Source organism: Rhincodon typus, chromosome 4 (assembly GCF_021869965.1).
Source record: "Rhincodon typus isolate 14 chromosome 4, sRhiTyp1.1, whole genome shotgun sequence".
In the NCBI taxonomy this organism is placed as follows: Eukaryota; Metazoa; Chordata; class Chondrichthyes; order Orectolobiformes; family Rhincodontidae; genus Rhincodon; species Rhincodon typus.
In genome coordinates, this window is record NC_063335.1 from 110,171,505 (window position 1) to 110,186,309 (window position 14,805).

Below are 14,805 nucleotides of genomic sequence, written 5' to 3' on the forward strand. Positions count from 1 at the left end.
ATCTCACATTGAAGGTTAGGTACCTTTACTCATCATCTTGATTTAAATTGGGTCATGTCTAACTAAAATTCACACAATGCTTAAATAATATTCTGCCAGGTAAGGGATAAAGTATAAAGGCACAAGATAGGAAAATGAAGATCAACAATGCTAGAAGGTCAACAATGATCTCACTGAAAGGTGCAGCATACTCTGTTGATCCTATTCCTGATCTGATTTCCTGGAATCATATGGTCCATGTACCATTTATTTTATTTATTCAATGGTTGTAGACATTACTGCCACTTGCCAAGATGAGTGCAGTTCCAACAACACTCAGGAAGTCTGACACTATCTAGGACAAAGTTTGATAGACACCATATCCACAAACATCCATTCCCTCACCAGCAGCAGTGTGTATGATCTACAAGATGCACTGCAGAAATCAGACATCACCTTCCAAACCCATGACCTCTATCATCTAGAAAGACAAGGGCAGCAGTTACATGGGAAGAGCACCACCTGCAAGTTCCCCTCCAAGCCACTTGACTTGGAAATATATTGCTGATCCTTCACTGTCGCTGGATCAAAATCCTGGCATTCCATCCCTCAGGACTTTGTGGGTCAACTAACAGCACATGGACTGCAACGGTTCAAGAAGGCAGCTCACCACCACCTTCTCAAGTGCAACTAGAGATGGGCAATAAACGCTGGCCCAGCCAGCGACACCCACATCCCATGAGTGAATAAAGAAAGCACCAAGTGGGGAATAAGTAAGAATGTTAATTAATACGGCAAAGACCTAAATAACACACAGGAGCTTCAATTCGATATTCGATAAAAATCTGGATAAAACTAAGCCTAATTCTGTCAATTGTCATAAATGCCAAACTGGTTCACTAATGTCCTCTAGGGAAGGAAATCTGGTGTCCTTACCTGGTCTGGCCACATGTGACTCCAGACCCACAGCAATGTGGCTGACTCCTATCTACCCTCTGGGCAATTAGGGTTGGGCAAAAAACACTGGCTAGCCAGTGATGCCCACATCCCATGAACAAAAGGAAAACTACATTGTTCAAAAATAAATACAATCACTCTAAACGAAGACCACCAGTTTACCAGCTTTTAGTAAAGTATAAAAAGTTAATGCATGAGATTGGGATGACTCCGACCTTGAGCAGATGTGACACAGAATTTAATTTCCCATAATGGTAGCAGTTGCCACAGAATTTGCATATTAAGTTGCTGCAGCTTCTGACAGCTCTGAATATACATTAGCTTTTCCTTGAATTCTCTCTATCAACTGGAAAAAGGAATACTACAGTGACATTGACGTATTTAGCGAATTACATACATTTTCAGCAAAGAAGCAAGTATTTGACCCAAATTATCTTTGCTGGGCTTTTATTCTCCACAAATAGCAAGAGTCTCTTCCCTAGGGTGGGGGGGATTGAAAACTAGGGCCAATATTTTTAAAGTGAAAGGAGAAAGATTTAAAAAGGACCCGAGGGGCAACTTTTGTTTTTACACAGAGGGTGGTTCGTATGTGGAATGAAATGCCAGAGGAAGTGGTGGATGTAGGTACAGTTGCAACATTTAAAAGATATTTGGATAAATACATGAATACAAAAGGTTGGAGGGAAATGGGCCAAACACAGGTGAGTGGGACTAGTTTAGATTGGGAACATGGTCAGCATGGACTAATTGGACGAATGGGTCTGTTTCCATGCTGTGTGACTCTATGACTCTATGAACCATCTCCATATCTACTGCATCTAACTTTACCATCACATTTATCCATTACTTTCTTTCTCCTTGACCATGCTCAACCGTTTTGTAGGATCAAGGCTGATCCAACATTCCTCACTTCCACTTCCCTACACTTTCCCCATAACCTTTGATACCCCAACTGATCAAAAATGTATCTTTCTCAGCCTTAAACATACATAAGGACTCTGCTCCCACAGCTGTCTGTGCTAGGATTTCCAAAGACACACAACCTTCTGAGAGAAGAGATTCCTCCTTATCTCAGTCTTAAATTGGCATCCCTTTATTCTGAGACTATACCCTCTGGTCCTAGGCTCTCCCATGAAAGGGAACATTCTCTCACTTTTTAACCTGTCAAGCCTCTTAAGAATCTTGTGTTTCAATAAGGTCACATGTATGTATACTGAGATTCCCCTTAAACACATATGGGTAGTTTCACTCTGGAGATATTTCTATTATTAAGTGCTTGGTAATACTGAACTTAAAACCCTTCAAATAAAAAGAGAAATGATGTCAAGGCTTTGGTCTTTCATCAGGATTGATGTGCAACATAGACATGTGAACTTTCTAAATTTGGTTTCTGCATTTCAGTCCTGATGTGAGTGCAAGAGAAAAAGCCTCGACTTCTTTCTCCAGTGTGTAGCTACAGGCAAAAAAATACTGACCGACACACGTGCTCTCTCTCTCTCTGTCTCTCACACACACACACACACACACACACACACACACACAGGCTCTCTGCAGGAAAAAATACACATACACATTCACATGTGCATACGCACACACAAATGGACAGATGCACATGAATAGAAGAACAACAGAGGCTAGGTTCACGAGCACATTTTTCCTTACCTCAGAGTCGGAGCTGTCTATCTCTGCCAGCGTAGGTGCCTTCAGGAGTTTTCTTCTTTGAACTTGTGAGGTATGGGCATCAGTCTCAGTAATTTGAGACATAATTGCGCCATTGGCAACGGGAGGGGGTGAAGTCTTTTTGCTCCTTTCCGGGGTCGTCACATCTGTAAACATGGGAAAAGTGAATCAAAAAGTCTACTCGAAGAGTGAATCTTGCAGGAGACTATTCCTACACTATACTCCTTCTGCCCCCTGCATGTCAAAGTTAGAGTTGCCACGTGCCTGGTTTTGTTTCAGGCAGTGTGTTTCTTTTAAAACATCTAAAAAGTACAACATCTTTTAAAAAGTCTTCTAAAAAGTCTAAAAAGTTAAAAGTGAAAGTGTACCATTCCTATTCTGGTGCTATGTTAAAGCTATCACAGTCTTCAATACGTTTCCTACATAAGCAAATTGCAAACCTTTTTCCCTTCCTTAGCAAACCGGGCAAATGTGGCAACTCTAATCATGAAACAGGGCAAAACCCTTCTCACCAGATGAACTCTGTTGCTTGAAGTCTCTTGTAAAATCTTCTCTATTGTGCAAAATTTTCAAAAAGACACCGACCACAAACGGCATGCCTGCTTACTACGACATTGCCATAGCCACAGCTCAGGCGTACACCATCACTTTCCCGGCAACCCCTCAGGTATGCTATGATCTAACTGATCGATGGCACAGACTCGAGTGGCTGAATGGCCTGCTGCAATTCGAACGTCAAAGTTCTTCCCTTGGTTGAAACATTCAGTTCTTTAGACACAAAATTGAAAAGCGGCCTCGTGAAATAATGGAATTTGAAACTGATGTTCCAGCCCATGTACCAAGAGCTGCTGACTGCAGTTTTTTATTAACTTAAACAAAAAAGACCCTCCTTCCATGTCAGCAGGAATAATGAGCCGCTCAATACTCAGATGGGAGCAAGGGTCAGAGGTGAGTTCATCCCAATACATTATGACAGGCCAACCCCAAGAGAGAGGTTGTATAGAACATCATTGTTTGCTCCTTTAATGGCGGGGGGGTGGCTTGTGGGGACTTAGGGGAAAGAACAATTATTTAAATAATTGAAGTAGTGGAAGAGTGCTTGTGAAAGCCATTTTTTTTGTAATGCAACATGCAGAATAAAAAAAAACAGCTGGTTACTTCAACAGTAAGGGTCCAACTGAGCGGTCTCTCTTCAGAACTGTCTAACATCCCCACTGGTCTAATGAGTAAATGCACAGCTCAACAAGGCACTGAGGCACACAGACAAGATAGGGTCCAGAGTACATCCTTGATTTGTGTAGAGGCATCACATATAGCCTCAGTACTTCTAGTTTTTGAGCATTTTTTTGGAGCGTAGATGGGTGCAGGATTAAAAAAAAACTCTAACTCCTGACCTCTAACCAGTGCTCTTTGCTTGGAAAGATTTTATGGGGTAGATCTAGACACTGTGTGTTGCATAAATTCTGAGAGTTTAGATCACACCTTTGAAAATAAAAATCAGGAGAGATTCGAAACAGTCAGCAAATTTGATTTTCACAGTCATGCAATGCCATATACTCTAACCAAACACGTTACATACTGTTTCAGGCCACAAGCCCAACATTTCCCATTCTGTGTTTTAGCAGCTTGTCTTCTACAGTAAAGCAGGAAAAGGATGAGCTCAGCAGATAAACTTCAATCACTCACATCGTGTGATGGATACAGCCTTTTAAAGTCATTCATGAGAATACAGCACATATGGAGCTAAGAAAGATCTTCGCTCATCTACACAGAAAGCTTCTTTAATCATCTCATGAGGGAGAAAAGAAAAACTAAGCGAAAAACAAAGGGAAGGCTGATTCCTGATTTCACATTTTGCTTTCCAATTGAATCCAGAAAATTTAATCCAATCACTTTTCCTTCCTGCCTCTGAAATCCCCAAAGATCTTATCTTGGTCCCTTCCTAGTCTTCATCTACATGCTGTCCCTGGAGAATGGCAGATGCCATATATATGTGTGTGTGTATATATATATATATATATATATATCTATATCTATATACAGGTGCTCAGCTCCATCTTTCCAACCCCTCTGGGGGCATGCATGGTAGGCTTCTTTGACAGTTCCCATCTTGTAGGACATTGGCAGCAGCAGATGCACAGAAACCCCATCACCCCCAAGTCACACATGGTTATATTGAGACTCCTTCACCATATCTTGAACTCTGCCTGATGGCACTGTGGCGTAACCTCACCACACGGACTGCAGTGGTTCAGGTAGGCAGCTTACTGCCACATTGTCAACAGCAGTTAGGGGTGGGCAATAAATACTGTCATTGCCTGTGCCACTCAAGTCCCATGAACAAATAAATAAAAACAGCACTTCCACATCCAACCGAACTCTCTTTTTTGACATAAGCTCAACTTGCAATATGCTGAAAGCACCCCATTACCGTAGACATTGAAACCACGAGCAACAAAGCTGTGGCACCAAGCACAAACTATAAAGCCAACAGCAACGTTAAAGTAACCAAAGTTACTGAGAATGGTTAAAACAAAGGCAGATGAAGTGAAAGATGCGAAAGCAAAAGCAAGACATGACAAAAACCACCACGTCAGGTACTGGAGCTGCCTTTACCTGACAAGTCAAAACTGCAAGACATGCTAAGTGGCCTCATTACTGTAAGAAAAACAATTGGATGGTTAGGGAAAAAAATGGAGAAAATAATTGTTAGAATTTCATCTCACATTAAAATCTTTCGACCTTCTTAGAGAACTAATAAAGATTGGGCAGTAAAAGATACCAAACATTATTCCAATTATCCGCACGGTTAGATCTCAATGAAAGAAAACAATTAATGCAGGCGCGTGGAGATTTACTGCTTCTTTATGATGTGGGTTGGTTCGTGACACTACTGGATCCATAAGGATGCTACAACAGACCCTTGTTTTGTATCACAGTGATACTTTTCTCTATTATTTCCACTTCCTCTGCAAGATATTGTTTTCTCTTACCGGAGTATGATTTCACAGGCAGAGGGAACAAGTCGCTACCTGCTTCCAACAGTCAGCCTTCAAGTGTGAACTGTAAATAACGCTGGCAGATATTCAAATTACCAATTTCCTGAGAACTGAGGCCAAACTCAATTTCCCAATAAGCAAATGCACAGGCCAGAAGTTTGCTAAGCCTTGGGCTGATGGGCTGAGAAACAGGCAGGCGGACAGAATGGCAGGGGAAGGGCTCAGGGACAAGACTGTTCGATGTCTTCCCACTGTCAGCTCAGTGGCAGGAAAGTGAGAAGAATGGCTGTCTACTTGGAACCCAATTAAGCTCCTTAAATGCACAACAAATCCCCACAATCACCAGGGCCCTGGCATTTCCCAGGCCTCACTGCCTCTCTTTCAGGATCCCTAATTATTAGGGTGCCTCTTCTCTGCAACTGCTGCCATAGCAACAGCCACCACAAGAGGTGGTGCTCATGGTGGGGCTGGTACCTCTTTGGGACTGGATATTAGCCTCTGGCAGCTCTTAGTGATTGGACAGCAATCCCCGGCAGCAGCTTATTGATTGGCTGCCACTGGCAAGATGCCTCTCCGTTTCCTGCCATCAAGGGTCCAGCTTCCACGGTTAAAATTCTGGCCATCATTTTACAAGAACAGCTACTGACCTGAATCCAAATTATGTCTCCTGGTACGACAGTACTGAGATCAATTTACTTTGTGCCGACTAATGAGAAATTTTGAGACTTTAGAGAATATATTGGCTTAGTAACATGCCTGATTGTACCCCATTGCTCAATCTGAGTCTGGTTGGGCTCCCAGTATTGTGCATTTGTGGGTATTTGTAGCTATATATATCAATACACAGGGTTCGGTTCTTTACAGAGAGAAGTATTATGTACATACGTTGTGCCTGTTTCAACTTAGACTAGGCGACAATAATTCTCTCATTCATTCCTTGACCAGGTCAACCTGCCTTGTTTAAATTTAAACAAATCTTGGCTGTTAGCTGTCAGTCATCACATAACTGGTGCATTCTCCATGGCAAACCTTTACTAGACTCCAGTTACTAACCAATCAGCACTGTCTTCTCATACCAGTTAGAATATTGTTCCTCCTTACCTCAGTATTTTTGCAAATGTGCTGAAGAGTGCAAGATGAAAGGCTTTGACAATATGTGCAGTTTTCAACAATATTCCACACTTCCTGCACTGACATTTGTTTGCCTTGTTTCTGCCCACTTTGCCATCCTGTCTAGGTTTTCCAAAATCTGGAGTTTTGTTCATCACTATCAACAACCAACACTGTTTACCTGGCTGCCATTGGATTAGCTTTTTAATCCAGATTTTATTGAATTCTAATTTCACTATCTGCCATGGTATGATTCAAACTTAGAACACTGGCCTGGGCCACTGGATGGCTATGCAGTTACATCATCACCATGCCACCAGCTCCCCCTTTCTGAGTAGGGGTATCATATCAACCCTTCAATAGTCCAACACAATGCCTGCATCCAATGACCTTTGATGTTTCTAGCTGTGAATCTAGGTTGCATGCTATCTGGGCTGGGTGAGATGTTAACTTCCAAAAAAGATTATCTCTTTTGGTTCACCTTCTCTAGCTAATACTATCCTGTCTGTATCTTCCTTTTTCTCTTCTACTGTAACCCATTGTGGAGACAGATACAAGTACTTTTTAAATACTTTAGCCCTGCCCTCAGCCTCAACAAGAAGATTTCCTTTTGAGTGCCTAACAAGCCCAACTTTTACCCTACCTACCTCTTATACCTCAAATTTAGAAAATGTTTAAAGGTTCAATTTAATGTTGACTAATGCGAATAATGCTAATCTTTTCTCAAAATCTTACATTGCATTGTCATATTTGCTTTTTCAATTCCCTACTGAAATTACCGTGATCTTTCTGGATATTGAATGCATCTCACTCCTAATGCTGTCAAAAGCCTCCTTTTTAACATTTTACTTTAATTTTCACATCTTTGGGTATTCTGTGCTATACATTTTCCCACTAAAGGACACATGCTGAACTATCTGAACAATCCCTTTCCTCAAATCTCTCTGTCCTTTTGTTACTGCTATACCCGGCAATCATTCTTCCCAATATACGTGTGTTTATCTTCTTTCTTAAAACAGTGACATTGGCTCTTCCATCATTGAGCCTCATAACTTTTGATATTTTTTAATAGAATTATGTTGCAGACGCTGGTACGGCTGTTCTCCTGCTGTAACACATTCTACTTGTCTTACTTCATCTCAAAAAACCAGATCTAACATTATTTTTCTTCCATATTATACAAAACACATACTGACTCAGAACCCACAGCAAAAAAAAATCCTCTTTTCTAATTCTTGGCATCATGTTTTTACATGAAAACTTAAAATCTCTTAAATATTACTACCTTAATTTTGTTACAACTTCTAAAAATTTACCCCAAAATCTATTCAGCTATATACTTTTCAATGTTTGGAACTCCTTAAAAAGGTTCCCATCAATGAATGGAACAGCCCTCCCTTTGTTTCTTAATTCAAATAGATTCTGATGTAGAGTCATCTAACCTATCTTTTCTACTTGGAACTGTAACATTAGTGCCATCAATCAATACTGTTTCCTCTTTTTCCCCTCATCCTAACCAGGAATCATAGAATCCCTACAGTGCAGAAACAGGCCAATTGGCCCAACAAGTCTACCCCTTCGGAGGGCATCCGACCCAGACCCATGTCCTGACTGTTTCCTTGTAACTCTTGAGTTTCCCATGGCTAATCCACCTAACTTAAACCCACCTTGGACACTACAGCCAAGTCAGTATGGCCAATCTACCTAACTTGCACATCTTTGGACTGTGGGAGAAACAGGGAGAATGCGCAAACTCCATACAGAGGGTGGAATCGAACCCAGGTCCCTGGTGCTATGAGGCAGCAGTACTAACCACTGAGACACCGTGCCACCCATGAATACTAAGAAGTCATTCATGATTTTGTTTAAACTGTGTCTCTAAATGCAATCACATCATAAAACCATGTAGCAATTTATGTCTGTAGCCCACAAACCTTATCAGTTCTAGTGTGAACGCTGACATGCAAACTATTTAATACCTCCTTTGTCACTTCAACACTATTTCTCAATTTGGCTCCTGAAACTGTTGGGAAATTTCTAATTTTACTGCTGCTTATATTTTCTGAAATTCAGTGTCTGACAGCGTTCTTATGAAATCCCTTGGCATTTGTGTTCAAAATGTTGTTTGTTGTGAAAGACCCAGCTGGTTCACCAATATTCTTGTGTTCTTACCAATGGCCTAGATGTGATTCCAGACCCATAGCAATGTGGTTGACTCCCCTCTGGGCAATGAGGCAATAAATGTTGCCCTAGGCAATGACACCCACATTCCACAAATAAATAAAGCTTGTATTTCAACTTGTAGTGAAAACATGTAACCGTCCAGCAAGCCACAACATAACCTTTCCTCATATTCTGCATTTTTGCTGTAGATTTCCTGCTGTAGATTGCTACTCAGTCTGTTGCTCTTATGTTCTTCACGTGTACCTTGACAATGCGTGTCAGTGGGTTCGAGTGGAATGTTCATCTACCTTTGACCATATCTTTCCCGACACAACAGAAATAAAGGTTCAACATTGGCTCAGAATCACTTTGGAAGACCATCAGATCATAGAAACATAGAAAATTGGAGCTGGAGTAGGCCATTCAGCCCTTCAAGCCTGCTCCACCATTCAATACATACCCTGTTCTTGTTTTCTCCCCATTCCCTTTAACCCCTTTAGCCCTAAAAACTATAAAAACTGCTTCTTGAAAACATTCAATGTTTTGGCCTCAACTGCATTCTATGGCAGAGAATTCCTCAGATTAACTACTTCATGGTCAAAGTCACTTCTCCTCAACACATCCTAAATGGCCTATCCCATATTCTTAAACTGTGACCCCTAGTTCTGGACCTCCTGTTCATCAGGAACATCCTTCCTACATTTGCTATGTCAAGTTCTGTTAGTATTTCATAGGTTCCTATGAGATACTCCTCATTCTCCAAAACTCCAGTGAATATAGACCTAACCAATCCAGTCTCTCTTCATCAACAATTTCATACATTTAAAAAAAATTTCTTTCAATTCAATCAACAACAATTTGCATTTCTATAGTGTCTTTAACATGGTAACTCATTCCAGACAAACTTAGACATGGGGCAACATAAAGAGACACCAGGAGACCTCAAGATTTGTCCAGAGGAGTAGGTTTTAAGGAGTGTCTTAATGTGGAGAGATATGCAAAGATGGGGAAGTTTAAGGAGGGACTTCCAGAGACTTTTCTGAGGCACATTCAGAAATGGTGCAGCAACGAAGGTCAGAATCGAAAGAGTGCAGAGATCTCTACAAAGCTGGAAGAGAAAAAGGCTGACACTAACCTATTGTGAGATTTCAACACTAATATGAAAATTTTCTTTGACAACTTTGTGGAGGCCAACAGTGAGGAATAGGAGTATACTATTCCATAAGCCATAAGAAGGTATAAGAAATAGGAATAGAAGATTGCCTTTGGCCCCACAAGCCTGCTCTGCCATTAAACAGGATCATATTACTCACATCCATTTTCCTGCCTTTACCCTGTATCCCTTGATTCCCCAACTGATCAAGAATCTATCCATCTCTCTCAGCCTTAAATATACACCAGCACTCTTCCTCCACAGCTCTCTTGGCAAAATGTTCCAAAGACTTTCAATCATCTCAGTCTTAAATTGGCACCCCTTCATTCTGAGACTATGCCCTCTGATCCTCTTTGAGACTGCTCTGCCTTTTAATATGATCCTGGTTGACTGAACACTTCTAACCCACATTACTCCCAGAACCCTTTAAGCCATTGGTAAGCAGAAATCTATCCTACTCCAATCCTCTCCTATTTCTTCCACCATCTCCTCGCTGACGGGTTGGAGTTTGCTTGGAAAACTCTGGTGAAACTAGCAGTGCTCCCTGTTAGTTAGGCAGTGGCTGTTGTGAAGTAAGTGAAGGTGTGTGGATGGACAAAAACAAAATCCAGGGCATTGTTTCTCCGTGATGTGCCAGTCCTCTGGCTCATTTATCCCTATCTTGATAACACTTCTATACCCCACTTTATTTACCTTTCTACACTAGCTTTGACACTGGATTCACTCTTTGAAACTGCACATCCTGTTTCTGTTCTTCCGTCATGATTTTCGATGGTTAAGATTGGTTAAGGAGGTTCGCAATTGCTTGGGTAGAAGCCCGCAGAAAATCTATGGTCAATTGTATGAATAATCAACAGTAGTCCATGATGGGATTCAGTCTGTAGATTCACTCAATAAAGTACAATTCTATCAATGCTTGACATCTTCCAGTACTATCCCTTAACGCGGTGATAGCGAGAATCACATTCGAATATCCTCTTTACAGAGAGATAGTCATAGTCTTAATGGAGAAAAGATAGCTCAATGTTGATAGAGGATTAAAACTTTCCTATCTGGATGACCCAGAACCAGAGATGGATCTTCTTTCTTGTGAATTTTGAGTTTTTCAAGAAAAGGGAATTGGATGCAGAGGGAGAAAGAGGTGCTTTAAATAAGGTTTACTGGAAGAAGTAAAAAGTGCTGAGAAAGAGGGGTTCATCAAGGGCTAGGGAGGAGGTGCTTTCTTCTCGGTAAATTTTTGGTTGGTAAGTAATTGCTATCAAAGACTGTATTTAAATTGTTGTAAATTAGAAAGTGTATTGTAAGTAGCTATACTCAGATTTAACTGTGAAACACCAGGAATAAAGGAAAGTCAGAGACGGGGCGAAAGCCAATATAATAAATACATAATCCAAAGCAGAATAAAATTAATGTAAGGGAAGTAACGATAAGATATGACAGCCCAGCTTGGTCAAGTGGAAGGGTTTTAAATTAACTTGGCAGGGATGTGGCAACTGAGAAAATTAGAGTGGAATACCAGGGTTCACAAAATACACAGAGACAGATAGCACTAGCATAGGGAATTTCAAGTTAATACCTGAAATTGCAGTTGGGGAGATAGTAATGAAGTCTAAATCAGGGTTAGTATTGTGCAGGTATGTGAATGTACGGAGTATATGGAGTTACAGGTACAGATTGGAGGTAGTCCAGAAAAGATTCACCCTGCTGATACCAGGGACTATCTTATGAAGAGACATCAAGTAGGATGGACCTATACTCATTGAAATTTAGAAGAATGAGAGGTGACCTTATTGAAACACAACATTGTTAGGAGAGGCCGGGGGCATGGATGAGGCATCAAATGGATACTTTGCACCTTGTCTTTACCAAGAAAGTGCATGCTACCCAGGCCATGGTGACAGAGGAGGCAACTAGAAGGGTTCAAACTAATGAGGAAGAGGTGTTGGATAGATTGTTGGTATTTAAAGCTGAAAGACACTGGGGGTGGATGAGTTACATCTGAGGATAATGAACTAAGTGAGTGAAACTGTAGAAACCCTGACCATAAAGTTCCAATTTTCCCTAGATCTAGGGGAGGTGCCCCAAGAGTGAAAAATTGCAAACATCACACCCCTGTTAAAAATAGATTGCAAGGATAAGCCCAGCATTTAAGGCAAGTCAGTTTAACTTCAGTGGTGGCGAATTTTCTAGAAATAGTTATCCATGATAGGATTAGTAATCACGTGGAAAAGGAAAGTTGAAATGGATATGGATTTCTAAAGGGAAAATTGTATTTAACTAATTTGTTGGAGTTTCTTTAAGAGATATCAGAAAGGAATATAATGCTGTTGATTTGGTATCCATGGACTTCCAGAAGGTGTTTGATACAGCGCCACACCACAGACTTGTGAGGAAAGTTTCAGCTTATGGAATAAAATGAACAAGGTGGGTACACAGTTGGCTGAATGATAGGAAACAGAAAGTAATGGTCACTGAATGTTTTTCAGGTTAGATGAAGGTTCGTAATGGAGTTCCACAGGGGTTGGTACTGGAATTCTTGCTTTTCTTGATATATATAAATGATTGCGATCTTGATACGCAAGGCATAACTTCAACATTTGTGGATGAAATGAAACCTGGGAGCATTATAAACTGTGATGAGGACAGAAACAAGTTGGTGTAGACAAATAGGTTATAGATGAAGTTTAAAGCAGAGAAGTGTGAGGTGATGTTCTTTGGCAGGAAGAACATTGAAAGACATAGAAAGTAGTTGGTACAATAATAAAGGAGGTGCAGGAGCAGAGGGACCTGGGTGTATGTGTGCACAGATCATTGAAGGTGGCAGAACAAGTGGGGAGAGCATTAATTTCGCATCAGTGGCTTTATTAATAGAGGCACAGAGTACAAGAGCAAGGAGGTAAGACTGAATTTGCCAAAGACATTAGTTGGAACTCCGATAACAAGGTGTAGAGCTGGATGAACACAGCAGGCCAAGCAGCATCACAGGAGCAGGAAAGCTGACGTTTCGGGTCTAGACCCTTCTTCAGAAAGTTGGAACTGAGTTGGAACTCAATTTGGAGTACAGTCTATAGTTCTGTGTGCCACACTGTAAGACGGATGGGAATGCATTGAAGATAGCGCAGGAGACATTTACAAGAATAGTTCCAGAATAACTTTAGTTATGAGTTTAGATTGGAGAGATTAGGATGCTCACCTTGGACAATAGAAGACTAAGAGGATACCTGATAGAAATTTTTAAAATCCTGAATGGGCCAGATAGATAGAGAGGGGGAAACAGTCCGGCCCATGAAAGGATCAAGAATCAGAGGGCACAGATTTTAAGTGATTTCAAAAGAAGCAAATGTGATGTCAGAAAAAAAAAAATTATCACACAGTAACTAGTTAGGGTATGGAATGCACTGCCTGGAAATGTGGTGGAGGCAGGTTCAATTGAGATATTGGATGATTTCTTTAAATAGAAACAATGTGCAAGGGGATGAGGAAAAGACAAGAAAAAGACACTAAGACATGCTGCTGATTGAAGAGCCTGTGCAGACATGATGGGCCGAAAGCATCCTTCTGTGCTGTAACACTTCTGTGGTTTTGTGACAAGCGAAACTTGCCACCATCAGCTCAGCCACTGGTACCAACGGATTCCCCACGAAGTGTCATGTGATGAGCACTTCCAAACTGCAGGAGCTGCATCATGCACAGCAAAGGCATGAAAGATAACCCTGAAACATTCCATGACATTGGTGTAATATTTCAACACATTTATTACAAACTTTTCCATAGGCATTTATATGAGGAACTTTCAATGTCCAGATAAACAAGTATTTCATATATATGCAAATAGGATTTAGTTCTAATTAATTATTACTTAGCCAGCTAAGTGGCATGACACTACTCTGAGCGCCGTGTAACACACAGCATATCATTTCACAAACTGCACAATGGAAGGCAACACTGCACATTTAGAAATAGCACGGTGGCTCAGTGGTTAGTACTGCTGCCTCCCAGCACCAGGGACCTGGGCTCGATCCCAGCTTTGAGTGACTGTTTGTGTGGAGTTTGCACATTCTCCCTGTGTCTGTATGGGTTTTCTCCGGGTCCTTCAGTTTCCTCACACAGCCCAAAGATGTGCAGGTCAGGTGGATTGGTTATGTTAAATTGCCCATAGTGTCTAGGGTGGAACATGTAGGGATAGGACAGGGGGTGGGTCTGGGTGAGATGCCCTTCAGAGGGGCAGTGTGGACTCAATGGGGCAAATGGCCTGCTCCCACACTGTAGGGATTCTGAGTATTCCAGAGATCCTGATGTGGTTGAATGACCTGTGGATCCTCTAGACATTTCATTGATGTCTCGCAGGGCAACAAAGCAGGTACCTTATTGTATTGTAAACCATAAAAATGCCGGCCAACCAAATCAATACCTTGAATCAAATTCAATTTTTAATTTCTTTAATGTCTTAATATTTGCCTTTTAATTTGAAAAAAACATCATTGGTAAATGAAGGGCCTTTAAATGTCCTTAACAGTGTATCTTACAATTGTAGTGGTTCACTATTATCATTCTAAAAGGTTCCTGGAGATTACTGTAAAGCACACACACACACACACACACACACACACACACACACACACACACACACACACACACACACACACATTCATTGATACCGATGCATGCCTGAAGAACAAGATTAAAACATAATGAGGAAATGCTATTACACATGTCGGCTTTGCTCAGTTGGTGGCATCCTCAATTTTGAGGCTGAGAGCTGCT

The 14,805-nt window shown here is 41.1% G+C and overlaps 1 protein-coding gene across 1 annotated transcript in view; it reads right to left on the minus strand.

Moving 5' to 3' along the window:
• spire1a (spire-type actin nucleation factor 1a) overlaps positions 1-14,805 on the minus strand; it is a 172,614-nt gene that overhangs the window by 17,196 nt on the left and 140,613 nt on the right. Inside the window, exon 9 of the mRNA XM_048596194.1 lies at positions 2,599-2,762. Within this exon, the coding sequence (XP_048452151.1) occupies positions 2,599-2,762 (164 nt within the window). The remainder of the gene's footprint in view (positions 1-2,598; positions 2,763-14,805) is intronic.